The sequence below is a fragment of the Scyliorhinus canicula genome, chromosome 1, assembly GCF_902713615.1.
Source record: "Scyliorhinus canicula chromosome 1, sScyCan1.1, whole genome shotgun sequence".
NCBI classification, from domain to species: domain Eukaryota; kingdom Metazoa; phylum Chordata; class Chondrichthyes; order Carcharhiniformes; family Scyliorhinidae; genus Scyliorhinus; species Scyliorhinus canicula.
Window position 1 is genome coordinate 24,675,358 of NC_052146.1, and position 16,054 is coordinate 24,691,411.

At 48.0% G+C, this 16,054-nt stretch overlaps 1 protein-coding gene across 3 annotated transcripts in view; it reads left to right on the forward strand.

Annotated features, from left to right (window-relative positions):
- The first annotated feature begins 266 nt into the window (after positions 1 to 266).
- smtnb (smoothelin b) overlaps positions 267 to 16,054 on the forward strand; it is a 563,126-nt gene continuing 547,338 nt past the window's right edge. For 2 of the 3 annotated variants that reach the window (XM_038774843.1, XM_038774931.1), the window contains exon 1: positions 267 to 822. In XM_038774843.1, coding sequence (XP_038630771.1) covers positions 772 to 822 — 51 coding nt within the window. In that variant the 5' untranslated portion in view covers positions 267 to 771. The remainder of the gene's footprint in view (positions 823 to 16,054) is intronic. The other variant, XR_005457667.1, reaches the window with a different exon arrangement.

The window sequence follows — 16,054 nt, forward strand, 5'->3', positions numbered from 1 at the left end:
TCTGTTTTTAACTTCAGATTTGCTCCTTTGCTTTCAAATCGTTGGCTGCCTTCTCTCTGCACAAAAGGCTGCAGTCGAACCTGACTGCAAGCGCAGGAGGAAGATTGATGGATACGAACTGCGGCTGGCAAAGGTGCACAGGTCAGAGTGGGCCGAGCCAAGGCGTGCGACGGTTGGCGTCCGCGTTCCAATCCCACAGGCGCTGGTGGAGGGATCAGCACGCGGTTGGACGAGGCCGGTGTTGTTGGGCGGGGTTTGGTGGGGATGATCCATATTTGAAGCTCGCGCTGAGGTGAGCGGTTGAGGATGGAACGTTCCCCGGATCGCGAGCTCGCAATTTGAAAACGGGGGCGAAGGAGGAACGCCCGGAATTTGGCGCCTAGGGCGGGGGAGACGACTGGTTCATAAAAGGCTCAGGAATTACCTAGATCGTTTGACCTCACTGAGATCCTGCTTGTTATATTTGAGAGGGGACAGACCATTTTTGTTCTTTAGCACCCCACCTTGGGTTGTTGACTGAGTAAAGGGCGGCACACCTGCAGCTATCAAACTGTCAGCCGTCACTCCCTGTCACCGAGTGACAGCGATCTGTCCACCCGAGTCCGGCTCTACTTCACACCCACCTCCAGGGAGCATCGGGGGGGGGGGGGGGGGGGGGGGTGACTCCAGCTGCAGCCAACTTCCGCAACAACAACCAGCAAAAAAATTCCTCCGATCAAGCCATCCCGCGAGCTGCTCGGGGATATTGAGTCAGCACAGCCCGGTCTGATCATGTCCGCAGACCGCTACTCCGCTCTGGACGAAACGGCGCTCAGGAAACTGGTGAGAAAGAGAGAGTCATTGACTTGGGGTTAAAATGTTGTCCGAACCCGGTGGCCCGTGTTGGGTTTTGCCCAACTATTAGTGACTGTGCCAGGAAGGCGGGTATTATTGCTAAATCCCGATATGTACTTGGCTTACTCTTTTTTTTTTAGATGGGGGAAACTGGTGACAAACCTTGTTTCATTCTCACCACCCCTTTTCAACTAGTCTTTCGCACATGGCGCACAGTTGTATTTCTATTATATTCCAAGGAGCATTTAAATATTGTTGGAATTATTCTGAATCTGTCGTTTCACAACTTTTACTACAGTTAATCTGACCTGTTGAGCACACAGTCCGATATTTGTAGTAATCTGGGTCAGGGCAACAGTTGTGGCATGAGCTAACCTCGGTTGGTGCCCTTCAGCTGGGGTTCTAGACTTCAGTTGAACTGAGCATTAGGCTTTATTGTGATGCCACGATTAATTAAATATCTCTTCAGAGTTGAGATTGGTCGATGTACACTTAAATCTTGCTTTATTGCCTACATTCAATCCAAGACCTCTCCCACCCGGGCTATCCTCTCTTCCATTGGGCAGAAGATACAAAAGTTTGAGAACACGCACCAATAGACTACTAAACAGCTTCTTCCCCGCTGTTACCAGACTCCTAAATAATCCTCCTAGAGTCTGAACTGATCTGATGGACTGAACTGATCTTTCTACGCATCTTCACCATATACCGTATACCAGTGTTCTTCAAACTTTTTTTGCGGGGACCGTTTTTACCAATCGGCCGACCTTTGCGACCCACACCGGCCGACCTTTGTGACCCACGCAGGCTGATCTGCGCAACCCACCGTTTTCTCTTGCCTTGTTTGCTGCTGACAGAAATGGAGGAAATGGTCTTGGGTCCCTTTGGCCCTCGCACTCGCTCCTCCAATGGAACTTGTTGGATGTAGGTGAAGCCTTCCGGTGTCGGAAAGTATGGCGTCTCCACCTGTCCAGTTCTGCATTTTGTTTCCTGTAAAATTTTATCAAATAAACCCCCCCCCCCTCGAACTTGTAAAACAAAAAGCTGTGACCATTTAAAAAAAAAGACAGTTTTTAAACAAAAAAGCGGCCACACTGTGCATGTGTGCCCAATCATCGGCGTGCATGCGCAGTACGACTGCATTTTTATTAACATGTTTGTGGTGATTTTGAAGGCTGCTGCGGCTGTTGCGCACAGATTTGCGCGATTGGGAGCGCCGCAACGAACGGCTCCGCGACCCACCCGCGGGTCACGCCCCCGAGTTTGACAATGCCTGCCATATACTTCACCCGCTGACTATGTTTATGTGTTTTCATTATGTATCCTCATTTATTCATCATATCTTCTATGTTTTCATGTATGGAGCGACAACTAAATCTAAATCTAACTGCCATATGTAGATCTTACTGTGGCTAACTTGATCCAAATTTTGTTGGTTTGCTAATTAGAAAGGATTGAACCTTGCTGGAGAAATAATGAGGTTTTGATGCCTGTTATTGGGCAAATCAGCCAGCAAAAAAGAAATACCTATACATGATGGTTCTCCCAGCGTTTTTATTTGTGTTCCATAACCTCCCAATCTTTATTCCAAAGACTTTTTTTTAGGAGGGTTAATGCACTGATTTTGAGGTTTGTGTTGGTGAGTAAAGTCCCACGCTGAAGAAGGTGCTGCTAGAACGGGTACTGGGGGGCAGCTGGCCCTGCCAAATTTGATGACCTATTACTGGGCAGCAAATAAAGCCATCGTATGGAAGTGGGGGAGGGGTTGGTATGGGAGCAGAGGAAGGCAACCCCTTGTAAGCTTGGGGGCACTGTTGATGGCGCCTCTGCCATTCCCGCTGGCCAGGTACTTCAAAGTACAGTGGTGATGGTGGCCCTGAGGGTGTGGGGACAGTGGCGGCAGCACCTGAGGCTGGAGGGGGCTTTGGTTTGGGCATCGATCTGTGGGAACCACAAGTTTGCTCTGGGTGGGCTAGACGTGGGTTCTGGGGGTGGCAGCTGGTGGGGATTGAGCGGTGTGGGGACCTATTCGTTGGGGGCAGCTTTTTGTACTTGGGTGGGGCTGGTAGTGGGATATGAGCTGCCCAGCGGGAATGAATTCCAGTACTTGCAGGTGAGGGACTATGTGAGGAAGCAGGTGCCGTCCTTTCCCGACCTGCCGCCCCCGGGTTTGCAGGGCAAAGTGCTGAAAACGGGGATGGGTGAGGGCAGAGTGTCAGAGATCTACAAAGAACTAATTGACTGGGAGGGCGCTCCGATCAGAGAAGTAAGCACAAGTGGGAGGAAGAGCTTGGGAGGGAGTTGGAGGATGAGCTGTGGAACGTATCCTCTTTGTGTGCGAGGCTTACCCTCATTCAATTCATGTCCACAGGCACATATGATGGTGGCCAGGAAGAGTAGTTTTTTGAGGGGGTGGAGTATGTGTGTGGTGGTGCCCAGGTGGTTTCGCGAACCATGTCCACATGTTTTGGGCCTGTCCGAAGCTGCAGGGGTTCTGGCAGGGGTTTGTTGACGTTGTGTCTGAGGTGTTGCGGGTGAAGGTGGTCCCGAGTTCAGAAGTGGCAATCTTTGGAGTGTTGGAAGACCCGGGTGTCCAGGGGGTGAACGAGGCCGATGTGCTGGCCTTTGCCTCTCTGGTAGCCCGGAGATGGATCTTGTTGGAATGGAGGGACTCGGGCCGCTGGAACCAAGAGTGTGGGGAGCGACCTCGCAGAATTTCTCGGGTTGGAAAAGATCAAGTTCGTCTTGAGAGGGATTGTGGAAGGGTTTGCCTGGAGATGGAAACCGTTCATCGACTTCTTCGAGAATAGTTAAGATATTAGCAGTGGTGGGGGGGTGTTGCGGTTAAAAAAGAAGGTTGGGGAGGTGGAGGGTAGCGGCAGGGAGAGCGGACGGTGGAGTGTTAGACATTTATTTGTTATTTGAATTCCTGTTTGATCTCTTTTTGGTTGTGTTTGATGTGTGAATTTCCAAAATATACTGGCCCCTTTTAGAGCTATACTAAGTATGTCAATGGATTTGAAGAAGGAAGGCTAGTTTTGTTGGTTTTGTAATATGGGTGGATGAGCTATATATCTGCAAATTCCATTTGCTTGCAACCTGATCCGCTTTCATCTGGAGACACAAGTTGTGATAATGAACACTGAAATAAAAACGCACATTGTGAAAATATGTCGCAGTTTGGATCGCATGTGAAAAATAGAGACCATTAACTTCTCAGATGAAGTTGTTGGAATTGGAAATACAGTATGATATACTGCAGTTATAGTGCAAATAGGATGAGCATCATCTTGTATTAATCAGTTCCAATTCCCTAAAATCTGCACGAGCTGAATTGGGGGATAGATTCCCATAATTACAAAACTATGCTCACAAGAATTAGGGTGTGTTTTAGAATAGTATGATGCCACATATCCACACTACGATAAAGACCACATTGATTATTCAGTGCACCTATGGTCAGCCTCCCACATCCATAAAATGAGGTTGTCCAGAACCTTGCTATTTTTATCCTGCACAAATCATCTATCATCCACCCTTGTGCTTGCAGACCTACAATAGCTCCTGGTTAAGCAATGCCCTGATTTTAAAATTATCACCCCTATTTTCAGATCCTGTTCACAAACAATCTCTATAATCTTCTCTAACTGCCCAACCCTCCAAGATGTCAGTTCTCTTCTAATTCTGGTCTTTTGAGTGAATTTAATAGCGCCACCACTGGTGGCGGTGCTTCCAACTGCCTACACCCTAAGTTTTGGAATTCTCTTCTTAAACCACTTTGTTTCTCTATCTCCCTTTCCTTCTTTTACTCTTTTAGGATGTTCCTTAAGGCCTGCCTCTTTGACCAAATGTTTGGTCATCTGCTGTGATGTCTCCTCTGTGGCTTGGTGTCTAATTTTGCTTTACAATGTTCCTGTGAAGTACCTTGGAAAATGTTAGGTGCTAGATAAAAAACGGTTGGTTCAGATGGTATAATTTACAACATTGAATTGTTTAGGGAACATATTACCTTTCATTGTACCTTCAAGCAGTCAGATACGGGATGCAGAGAATTAGTCTTGGTCTTGCAAAATGTGCAGGAAACTGTAGTGCCAAGCCTTAACGTGACCTGCACTTAGTTCTGCCTGCGTTTTCATGAAAATAGTTCACTCTGTTTCTCTCTCCAAAGATACTGCCAGACCTGCTGAGTTTTTCCAGCATTTTCTGTTTTTATTGCTAATGTTGTTTTTATTGCTAATACTAAGGATAGTTACCCTGCTACACGTTTTAACTAAATAAGGAATTAAAATCCAGTCCTATAACTTGCCCGTAGTCATTTCTTAGGATTGGAAACATGAATAAGATTGAACTGTTGATAAAACAAAGCAATGACTCGGAGAAGCCAGAAATTCTATTGCTCATGATTCTTTTCCTTTGACTTCCTGTTCATCTGTACTCCTGGGCTGAAAGTAGCTGCAGGTCATTCTGAAGAGGGAGGGTGAACAGGCAGAGGTCATGGTTCACTTTGCTACCAGCTATATGGGTAGGGAGGGTGGGACCAAAAATTCTAAAGCATCCTGGATGTCAAGAAATACATAGGATTGGATAAGGTAGACTTATGACAGATACAGGGGGCTCGAAACACTGGTGCCTGAGAGGAGTATAGAAAATGCAGGGGGTACTTCAAAAATAAATTAGGAGATAAAGAGTGGGCATGAAAAAACACTGGCGGGCAAAATAATGGAAAATCCCAAGTGTTTCAGAAATTTGACAAAGGGCCATCTGGACTCTAAACATTAGCTCTTTTCTCTCCCTAAAGATACCACCAGACTTGCTGAGATTTTCCAGCATTTTCTCTTTGTTTTATAAATATATTGAGGACAAGAGAGGAACCAGAGAAAGAGTAAGGCCCATTAATTTTCCAATCTTCTCTGGCCACAGGTGAGGTATCAGAGGACTGGGGTAAAGCTAATGTGGTACCATTATTCAAGAAGGGAAGTAGGGAAAAAACATGGAATTAGAAGCCATTGAATCTAACATCAGTGGGAAGGATATTATTGGTAAAATTCAGAGGGATAGAATTAATCTCTTGGCGAGGCAAGGATTTCTTTTTTTAAATTTAGAGTGCCCAGTTCATTTTTTCCAATTAAGGGGCAATTTAGCATGGCCAATCCAGCTACCCTGCATATCTTTGGGTTGTGGGGGCGAAACCCACGCAAACATGGGGAGAATGTGCAAACTCCACATGGACAGTAACCCAGAGCCGGGATTGAACCTGGGACCTTGGTGCCGTAAAGTAGCAGTGCTAATCACTGCATCACTGTGCTGCCCTTGGCGAGGCAAGGATTAATCAAGGATAATCAGCATGGCTTTGTCAGGGGGAGAGCTTGTCTAACTTGATTGACTGTGTGTGTAGATGAGGGCAGTGCAGTTGATGTAATCTGCATGGACTTCAGTAAGGCTTTTAACAAGGTCCCGCATGGGAGACTCATCAGAAAGGTAAGAGCCCAAGGGCGGCATGGTGGCACAGTGGTTAGGATTGCTGCCTCACGGATCCGGGTTCGATCCCGGCTTAGGGTCACTGTCTGTGTGGAGTTTGCACGTTCTCCCGGTGTCTGTGTGGATCTCTCCTCCACAAACCAAAAAGATTTGCAGGGTAGATGAATTAGCCACGCTAAATTTCTCCTTAATTGGGAAAAAAATGAATTGGTATTTTAAATTTATAAAAAAATATTTTTTAAAAAAGGAACGCAAGAGCTGATGGGATCCAGGAATATTGGCTCAGTGGTAGGAAGCAGAAGGTGATGATCTAACGTTGTTTTTGTGACTGGAAGCCTGTGTCCAACAGTGCTGCACTGCTGGGATTGGTGCTGGGTCCCTTGCTGTTTGTAGTATACATAATGACCTAGACGTGAGTGGGGGCATGATCAGCAGCTTGGCAGATGACATGAAAATTGATGGTGTGGTAAATAGTGAGAAGGAAAGCTTTAGATTACAGGACAATATAAGCAGGCTGGTCAGATGTGCAGAACAGTGGCCAATTAAATTTAACCCTGAAAAGTGTGAGGTGATGCAATTTTGGAGAACGAACCAGGAGAGGGAATACACATTGAATGGTAGGATGCTCGGAAGTAGAGGAACCTTGGGGTGCATGTCCATACATAGGTTCCTGGAGGCATAAGGTGGTTACAAAGGCATGTGGGATACTTGCCTTTATTACCGAGGTGCTGAATATAAGAACAGGGAAGTTATGATGGAGCTGAATAAAACACTCATAAGGCCACAGCTACAGTACTGTGTGCAGTTCTGGTCACCACACTAGGAAGAATGTGATTGCACTTGAAAGGGTTCAGAGCAGATTCACCAGGATGTTTCCTGGGCTTTCAACTATGAAGAGCGGCTGGTTAGGCCGGAGTTGTTTTCCTTAGAGCCGAGAAGGCTGAGGGGGGACCTGATTGAGGTGTACAAAATTCTGAGTAATGTAGATAGAAAGGAACTTTGCACCTTAGTAGAGAAGTCAATAATCAGGGGGAATAGATTTAAGATAAGGAGCAGGTGATTTAGAGGGTATTGAAGGAAAATGCCATTGAGTTGTTTGATTGAATGTTGCTGAAAAAGAGACATGCTGCTGAAACAGTGGGGGGGGGGGGGGGGGGGGGGGGGGGGGGGGGGGGGGGGGGGGGGGGTGCGCTCAGAAAGCCTACACAGGTGATTATATGGGCCCCCTCAATGAGCTATCATTGAGGGAACTCATACTCCAATTGGTCAACCAATAAAGCCAATTGGAGTTCATTACACCCCCCCCACGGAGGAATCCGAGGAATTCCTGCCAGCTGGCATTCCTCGGAGCTTCTTCCTGCTCCTCATGTCTGGGTCTGTCACCTCTGTGTCGTCCGCCGGGTCGTTCTCCGAAGTGGGCGGGGTGTACCTTATAGGTGCCCGTCTTTTCCTTGACGACCTCCTTGGAAGTTGTTCTTCCTCCTCCTTGGGGAGAGGTGTCGCGGCGGTCTCGTCGAGCGTGTCCATCTCCGACTCTGACGACTGGGTCTGGAGAAATTGCTCGGAGCTGGGGTGTGGGTATCCTTTCCGTCTGGGCTATCCCAGCTTGAGGCGGTCCTGCTTCGCCTGCCTCCAGGTGTGGTTCCGCTGCCTTTATTTGGTCTAGGTGTTTCTTCAGCACCTTATCTCCTATTGAAACCTCATAGGATATGGGCCCTGTTTGGGACTCTACCGTGCCTTTGACCCACGTTGGCCCATTCCCATAATTCTTGACCCAAACCGGTGCCCCCACCTGGAAATGTCTCTGCTGCCGACTATTATCATGCCCCCTGCGTTGGGCCTCCTGTTGTTTCTCCACTTTCCCCGTTAAATTTGGGAAAAGGAGACTCAGCCTCGTTCGCAGCCGCCTTCCCATTAAGAGTTCAGCTGGCGGTATGCCCGTTTTGGAATGCGGTGTGGTCCTGTAATCAAACAGCCAGCGGGAGGGCTGTGTGTCTATTGACGCTGCCGGCTGCTTCTTGAGTCCCGCTTTAAGTGTCTGGACCGCTCTCTCTGCCAGGCCGTTGGTCGCTGCATGGTAAGGGGCCATTTTGATGTGACGAACTCCGTTTTCCTTCAGGAATTTTCAAAATTCCCCACTTGTGAATGCCGTTCCATTGTCCGACACCAATACCTCCGGAAGTCCATGTGTTGTAAACGAATCCCTGAGCTTTTCAATTGTCGATGCTGTGCTTGCCATGTTTACTCGGTGGACGTCCAACCATTTGGAGTGGGCGTCCACTATCACCAAAAACATTGAGCCCATGAAAGGGCCGGCGTGGTCAATATGCAGGCGGGTCCACGGTCTGCCTGGCCATTCCCACGGGTGCAATGGCGCCGCTGGTGGCACTCTTTGCCCCTGTTGGCACTCCTGGCACCGACGTACCAAGGCTGCTATGTCTGTGTCCAAACCTGGCCACCAAACGTAGCTTTCAGCTAGCATCTTCATTTTAGACACCCCTGGGTGTCCGTGATGTAACTCGGTTAAGATTGCCTGATGGCCCTGAGCTGGGACGATTACCCGGGCTCCTCATAATAGGATACCGTCTTCTACGGTTATTTGGTCCCTTCTGCTCCAGTATGGGTCATCTGGGGCTCCACTGGTCTTTCCAGTTCCCCTGTTAGCAGTAAATGCTTCATCTTGGCTAAAACTGGGTCTTTTTGCATCCACAACCGAATATGTTGTGCGTCTACTGGTAGGGTGCCCAGAAAATTTAGAGTCATTACTGTCTCCTCTACTTTTGATATTTGCGGCGGAGTGTCCGGGAGGGGAAGTTTGCTCAAAGCATCTGCATTTGCTACTCGCGTTCCCGGTCTGTGCTCCAGAACGTATCTATACGCCGCCAGTAGCAACGGCCAGCGTTGGATTCTAGCTGATGCAATCGGGGGTATTGATTTGTCTCCTTCTAATAACCCTAATAACGGCTTATGGTCCGTCACTATGGTGAATTTCCGCCCGTACAGATACTGGTGAAATTCTTTTACTGCGAATATCACCGCCAGTCCTTCCTTCTCGATTTGGGCGTACTTCCTCTCAGCCATCGCCAAGGTCCTCGAAGCATAGGCTATTGGCCGTTCTTCCCCATTCCTTCCTCTATGGGCTAAGACGGCTCCTACTCCGTAGGGGGGATGCATCACAAGTGACCACCAACTCCTTCCTTGGGTCATAATGCTCTAGGACATTTTCGGATGACGGCTGTTCCTTAATGTCCCTAAATGCTCGGTTTTGGCGGGTGGACTATTTCCATTCTTGCCCCTTTTTTAGTAGCTGGTGGAGGGGTTCCAGGATGGACGCCCTATTTTCAATAAATTTTCCATAATAGGTTACCGGCCCTAGAAATGATCGTAACTCCTGGACCGTGGTGGGAGCTGGGGCTTCTTTTATTGCCCTTACTCTGTCTTCTAATGGGTGTAACCTGACTCGTCTACTTTTATATCCCAGTTACGTCACTTGTGGGGCCAGAAAAACACATTTTTCCCTTTTTAGCCGTACGCCTGCCTTTGCGAAACGCCCGAGCACTTCCTCCAGGTTCCTTAGGTGTTCCCTGTTTGTCCTACCCGTGATTAAGACATCGTCCAAATAAATCGCCACCTGCGGTAGTCCCTGCAGAATATTTTCCATCGTACGCTGGAATATAGCGCAGGTTGATGACACTCCGAAAGGTAGCCTAGTATAACGAAAAAGGCCCTTCAGGGTGTTGATCGTAGCGAACTTCTGGGAGCCCTTGTCCAGTTTTAACTGCAGGTAGGCGTGGCTCATGTCCAGTTTCGTGAACAAAAGCCCACCTGCCAATTTGGCATATAGGTCATCTATTTTCGGGATTGGGTATTTGTCCAGCAGTGCGTATTTGTTTACTGTCTGTTTGAAATCTCCACAGAGACGTATCGAGCCGTCTGGCTTCAAAATTGGTACCACCGGCGCTGCCCATTCTGAGAACTGTACTGGTCTGATAATGCAGTCGCGCCTATTTCGTCATCTACTTTCTTCCTTAATGCAAAAGGTACCGGCCTGGCCGTACAAAATTTCGGAAGGGCTTCTGGGTCCACGTGCAAAGTTGCTTTGGCGCCTATGATTTCCCCCAAACCTTCCTGGAAGACCTCCGGGTATTTTTGGAGTACTCCACTCAACTGCCCGCTTCTACTCTGGAAAATTTTCATCCAATCTAATTTTAGGTCTTTCAGCCAGTTCCGTCCAATTAAGCTCGGTCCGGAGCCCTCTACTATAGTCAACGGTAATCTGAGCAATTGTTTCTCATATTCCACGGATATATGAGTTGTGCCTAGAACTTCCAGGGGTTCCCCCATGTAGGTTTTAAGTTTTGTCAATGTTTTTGTTAGGGTTAGTGGCTGGAGTCCATCTTTGATTTTTCTAAATGCTGCCACTCCCATTACTGATACGGCCGCACCCGTGTCTATTTCCATTATTGTCGGCCGCCCGTTCACCCGTGGGGTAATCCTAATGGGTTCTGCTTTCTTCGTTGCAATATTATATAATTGTTCCCCTTCGGAGGAGGATGGGGCGTATAGGTTGTGTACTTCCCTGCGTCCCCACCTGCTATTCCTCTTTTGCCACCTCCTTCTAGGGTTTCTGTCGTTGTTACCCCACTCTGTCTGGTGCCAGAAACGGTCCTTCTCTGTTGGGGGAGCCTCAGCTGGTACTTCCCTCTGTCTCTAGTTAGTTCTGGCAGACTTGGGGGCAGTCTGGGGTTTTCCTTTTTCCCTCTATTTCTCAGGTTTTTCCTGAGGGCAGCTATCTGGTAGCAGGACCCGTTGTGGTAGTCCCTCTCACAGGTATATACCTCCATTGGCGTGCCCTGTAGTTCCTGCGCCCCACTTGCTGCCTTTTCTAGGGACAGTGCGAGTTGTAACGCCTGCCTGCAGTCTAGCTCCGTTTCCGCCAACAGGCATTTCTGTATTGTGAGGTAGTTTATACCACACACTAACCGGTCCCGAAGCATTTCATTTAGCGTCGGGCCGAACTCACATTTTTCCGCCAGCCTTCTCAGGCGGGTCAAGAAATTTGTGACTGACTCCCTGTCTTCCCGCTTCGCTGTGTAGAATCTGTACCTACGCAAAATGAGGGGTGGTTTTGGGTCGTAGTGCTCTTCCGCCAATTCTGTTATTTCTTGGAAAGTTTTCGTGTCCGGCGCATCGGGATAAGTCAGACTACGTATAATGGCGAAAGCTGAGGGTCCGCACGCCGACAGCAGGATAAGCCGTCTCCTTTCGTCCGTCAGTATATCATTTGCCCGGAAGAAGTAACACATTCTCTCCACATACTGGGACCAGTCCTCAATAGCCAGGTAGAATGCCTCTAACCTTCCAAAAAACAGCATTTTAAAATGGCAAGGCTTACCCTCCGAGTGCGGCAGCTGGTCTCCGCAAAATTCTTAGTTTACCTCGTCGCCACTGTAGTTATCCACGGGAGGCAGGAGTTCCGTCACCACACCGATATTTATTTACAATAACGATATTACAGGAGCAGCTACAAACAGTGCTGCTAGCAGTCCAGTCAACTTAAGACTGGCTCACAAAGCCTACACAGGTGATTATATGGGCCCCCTCAATGAGCTATCATTGAGGGAGCTCATACTCCAATTGGCCAACCAATAAAGCCAATTGGAGTTCATTACACACCTAATAGCCTTTGACGTTTGCAACAAAACTCTGGTTTTGTGTGCACAAATTTTCTCATTTTGAAAGATGAAAGTTTGTGTTGTGATATAAATGCGTACAGTGACATACAGAGTTAGTTGTATATGTTCAAGCGTAATACGTGATGAGGTCAGTCTCCAAAGTTACCTTCAGTTCAGGTCCATGAATTTTGAACCATCTGGTTACAAACATTTAAGTAACTTTGGAAATGAAAATATGTGGGATGCAGTCATTTCTTAAAATTCACAAGTTGGCACCAATTGCAATTTAATGCAAATTATTTGTGGGGGTGATTCGGGAAGTGTTTCGGTTTATCTAAGTTGAACCGTAACTCTGTAGAAGTTACTATCTGGAGGTTTCAATAATTTTCTATGTCGGGTCTGACCATTATATTTACCTCTTTAGGTAAGGAAGTTCTGCCAGCAGGGATGTTATCAATAGCTGCAGCACCTCTAGTTTGGGAAAGGGAAAAATTATCAGCCTTTATTCTGACTTTCAGCCATTATCTAGTGACTTCAGCTGGAAAGTTCAGTTGCGGATCTTGGATGGAAATAATTATTAGTCCTGTTTGCCCTTTCCTGTCCCCCCACCCCAAGCATGGAATGGCATGGCAATATTTTAATCACGCACGTGAAGAATTGCTGCTTAGATGAGGCAGCAGAGGCTTGATATTGCTGTGGAACTATTTTGTGTAAGTTTGTTCCTTTTTTATGAGAAGAGAATTAAAGGCAGGGAGTTGGAGATTTAAAAAATACACTTTTATGTTCTTGATGTAAGCAGTTCTGTACAACTGTGTGCCTTAAAACTCATGCAGTTGAGAACGTGTTAAATATCCTATGTATTTGGTACAATTTTTTTTATGAACAAAGATTGGGGATTCGTTTGCCAGGCCTGGCTCCTTAAAAGTAATCTGCCTGGAACATGGAAAAAGTTGCAAGTCCCAGCATAAGTGAAGCTACAGAGAAACACACAGAAAACACCTTGCCTGCAGGAATATGCCTTTGATTTAAGCTGCATCTCAGTTTGCAGGTTTCAACTTGAAATACAATATTGCTGATTTGGAAAACAAATCTTTAAGTCCAAAATTATTTGTATTAATCTTGGATTGAATAGATTTTAATACGAGGTACAATGCTCCAAGTGGTCATTTTCCATCGAAGTTTGAACTGGGTCCATTGCACATTATCACAAGCAAGCTTGAACCTCTAATCGCCCAACATTAGCACAGGAGATTCAAAAATTTAAGTTGCAGGGAAGATGGGCATGGATTCAAACAGCACATTTCCTCCCTCCGGGGGCATAATTATAATATTTAACAAACGTCTAATATTGGCCGACAGATGCCTCCCTTTTACAAACCTCATCTGGTCTTCACCTACAACCCCGCACTCAGTCCTCAATCCGTGAGGCCAAGATCTTGGCCAGCAACTTTGTGTCCACATCTAGCAATGAAATTGGCCGATAGGACCCACACTGTTCTGGGTCCTTATCCTTCTTTTAAATTAAGAAAAGCAACGACGTGGGGGGGGAAGCTCCTCCCTCTCCTTTGCTTCATTTTTACCAGCAGGGGCCCCAGGCCACCTGAGAACTTTTTTATAAAATTCCACCCAGGCCCGGAGTCTTCCCCGCATGCATCACCCCCATACCCTCCAGAACCTCCATCAATCCAATGGGGGCTCCCAGTCCCTCCACCAGGTCCTCTTCCACCTTGGGGAATTCCAACTGGTCTAAAAAATGTCTCATTCCTCCACCGCGACCGGGTGTTCCGAATCATATAGCCTCTTACAAAAGTCCTCAAACACCCCATTCACCCCTACCGGGTCTAAGATTGTGTTTTCCCCCTCCTATCCTTCACCTTTCCAATCTCCCTTGCCGCCTCCTGCTTCCTCAATTGATGCGCCAACATTCTACTTGCCTTTTCCCCATATTCGTAGACTGCCCTACCGCCTTTCCTGTAGATATCAGTTCAAACTCCACCTGGAGTTTCTGCCACTCCCTCAACAACCCAATCTCCGGGGTCTCCGAATACCTCCTCTCCACCTGCAGGATCTTATCCACTAACTGGAGATCTCTGCCCACATTGTCTTCTCTCCATGCGCCTGTATCGATATAAACTCCGTCCTCACCACTGCTTTTAGCGCCTTCCACAGCGAGCTGGCCAAAACCTCACCCGTGTCATTCAGCTCCACATACACTCAAATAGTAGCCCTCATCCGCACACAAACCTCCTCATCTGCTAATAGTCCCATATCTACCTGCCACTGCAGGTGCTGGCCGCACACCCCTGCCCCCGATCCACCTGCAAAAGTCCACCCAATGCAGCGCGTGGTCTGAGACCACAATCGGCGAGTACTCCAAACCGACCACCCCAGCCAACAATGTCTTGGCCATCACAAAATTATTGATCTGGGAGTACATCCATGTACATGGGAGAAGAACGAAAATTCCTTCACCCTCGGTCTACCAAATCTCCATGGTCCACTCCTCCCATACGCTCCATAAACCCTTTCAATTTCCTTGCCACAGCTGATGCCCTTCCTGTCCTCTGACTCAACCAATCCAGTTTCGGCTCAATAACAGTGTTAAAATCCACCCCCATTTATCAGCCGGTGCGAGTCTAAGTCCTACACCCGCCTGATAAATTCAACATCGTCCCAATTTGGGGCATAGACATTCACCAAAACCACTGACATCCCCTCCAATTTCCCACTCACCATAATGAACCTACCCCCTGAGTCTGCTACTATGTTCCCCACCTCAAATGATACCCGCTTATTTTGCAACCCTCCAGGCCTTCGCTCAGATGTCCACCGCCATCAATCCCCCCCATATCGTATCTCAAAAGTCCCTACCCTGTCAGCAGTCTCCTCTCCTCTCTTTCCTCCCCCCAAAAGAGAACAACAATCCCAACCCCCGCTAACACACTAATCGCTTGCTCACTCCCCCACTGTGCTCCTGCCAACTAGCCTGGCAGCCCCCACCCATGGCACCTAACATCCCCTCCCCCGCTCACACATTCCCTTGGTGCAAATGGCAATAACAACAAACAAACAAAGAAAAAAGAGGAACAAAGGAAAATACCACCCAGAGGAAAACAAAACCCAATGCACTCACCCAACATGATCCTCCACCATTCCATCAAATAGCCCTGAGCGAAGCAATAAACCACTTCCCCCCCCCCACCCCCAAAAGAGAGATCAACGCGTTGCAACAATAACAGCCGAATAAGAAAATACAACCCCAGGGGAAAAACCCCAAACTCCTTGGCAAAGGGGGCATGGAGAACCAACCTCCCCAAACACCTCCAAAGTTCAATGTCCTCCTTCTCCTGCCAGTCCATTGTCTCCAGTAAACTCCATCGCTTCCTCCGGATTACCAAAATAATATTCACGACCATTGTGGGTCATCCAGAGGCAGGCTGGGTACAGCATCCCGAACTTCACCCCCTTCTTAAAAAGGGCAGACTTGACTTGATTGAAAAACGCTCTCTTTTTGGCCAGCTATGCACCCACGTCCTGATATACCCGAAGCTCGTTACCCTCCCGGGTACATTGCCTGTCTGCCTGGCCCACTTCAAAGTCCTCTCCTTGTCAAGGAATCAATGCACTACCATCGCCCTCGGTGGCTCGTTAGCCTCCGGCTTCCTCATCAACGCCCTGTGTGCCCGATCCACCTCCAGGGGCAGTTCGAAGGCCCCCTCCCCCAGTACCCTCCAGCATTTTGGCTACACGAGCCAGCATCCACTCCCTCGATGCTCTCTGGCAACCCCACAAACCTCAAATTCTGTTTCTGGGAGCGCTTCTCAAGACCTTCCACTTTCTCCTGAAGCCGCTTCTGGGTATCCCTCAACACCCCAATTTCGGCTACCAACAAAGTGAGGTGCTCCTCGTGCTCCCCCACCACCTCCTCCATGTTACGGATTGCCTGGGTTTGAGTCTTCAGCTTCAGCTCCACATGATCGATCTAAACCTTCAGTGGGTCCACCATCTTCGCCAGGTCATCCAGAGACTCCTTTCCCTGCTGACTGAACTTCTCATTCAAGAAGTCC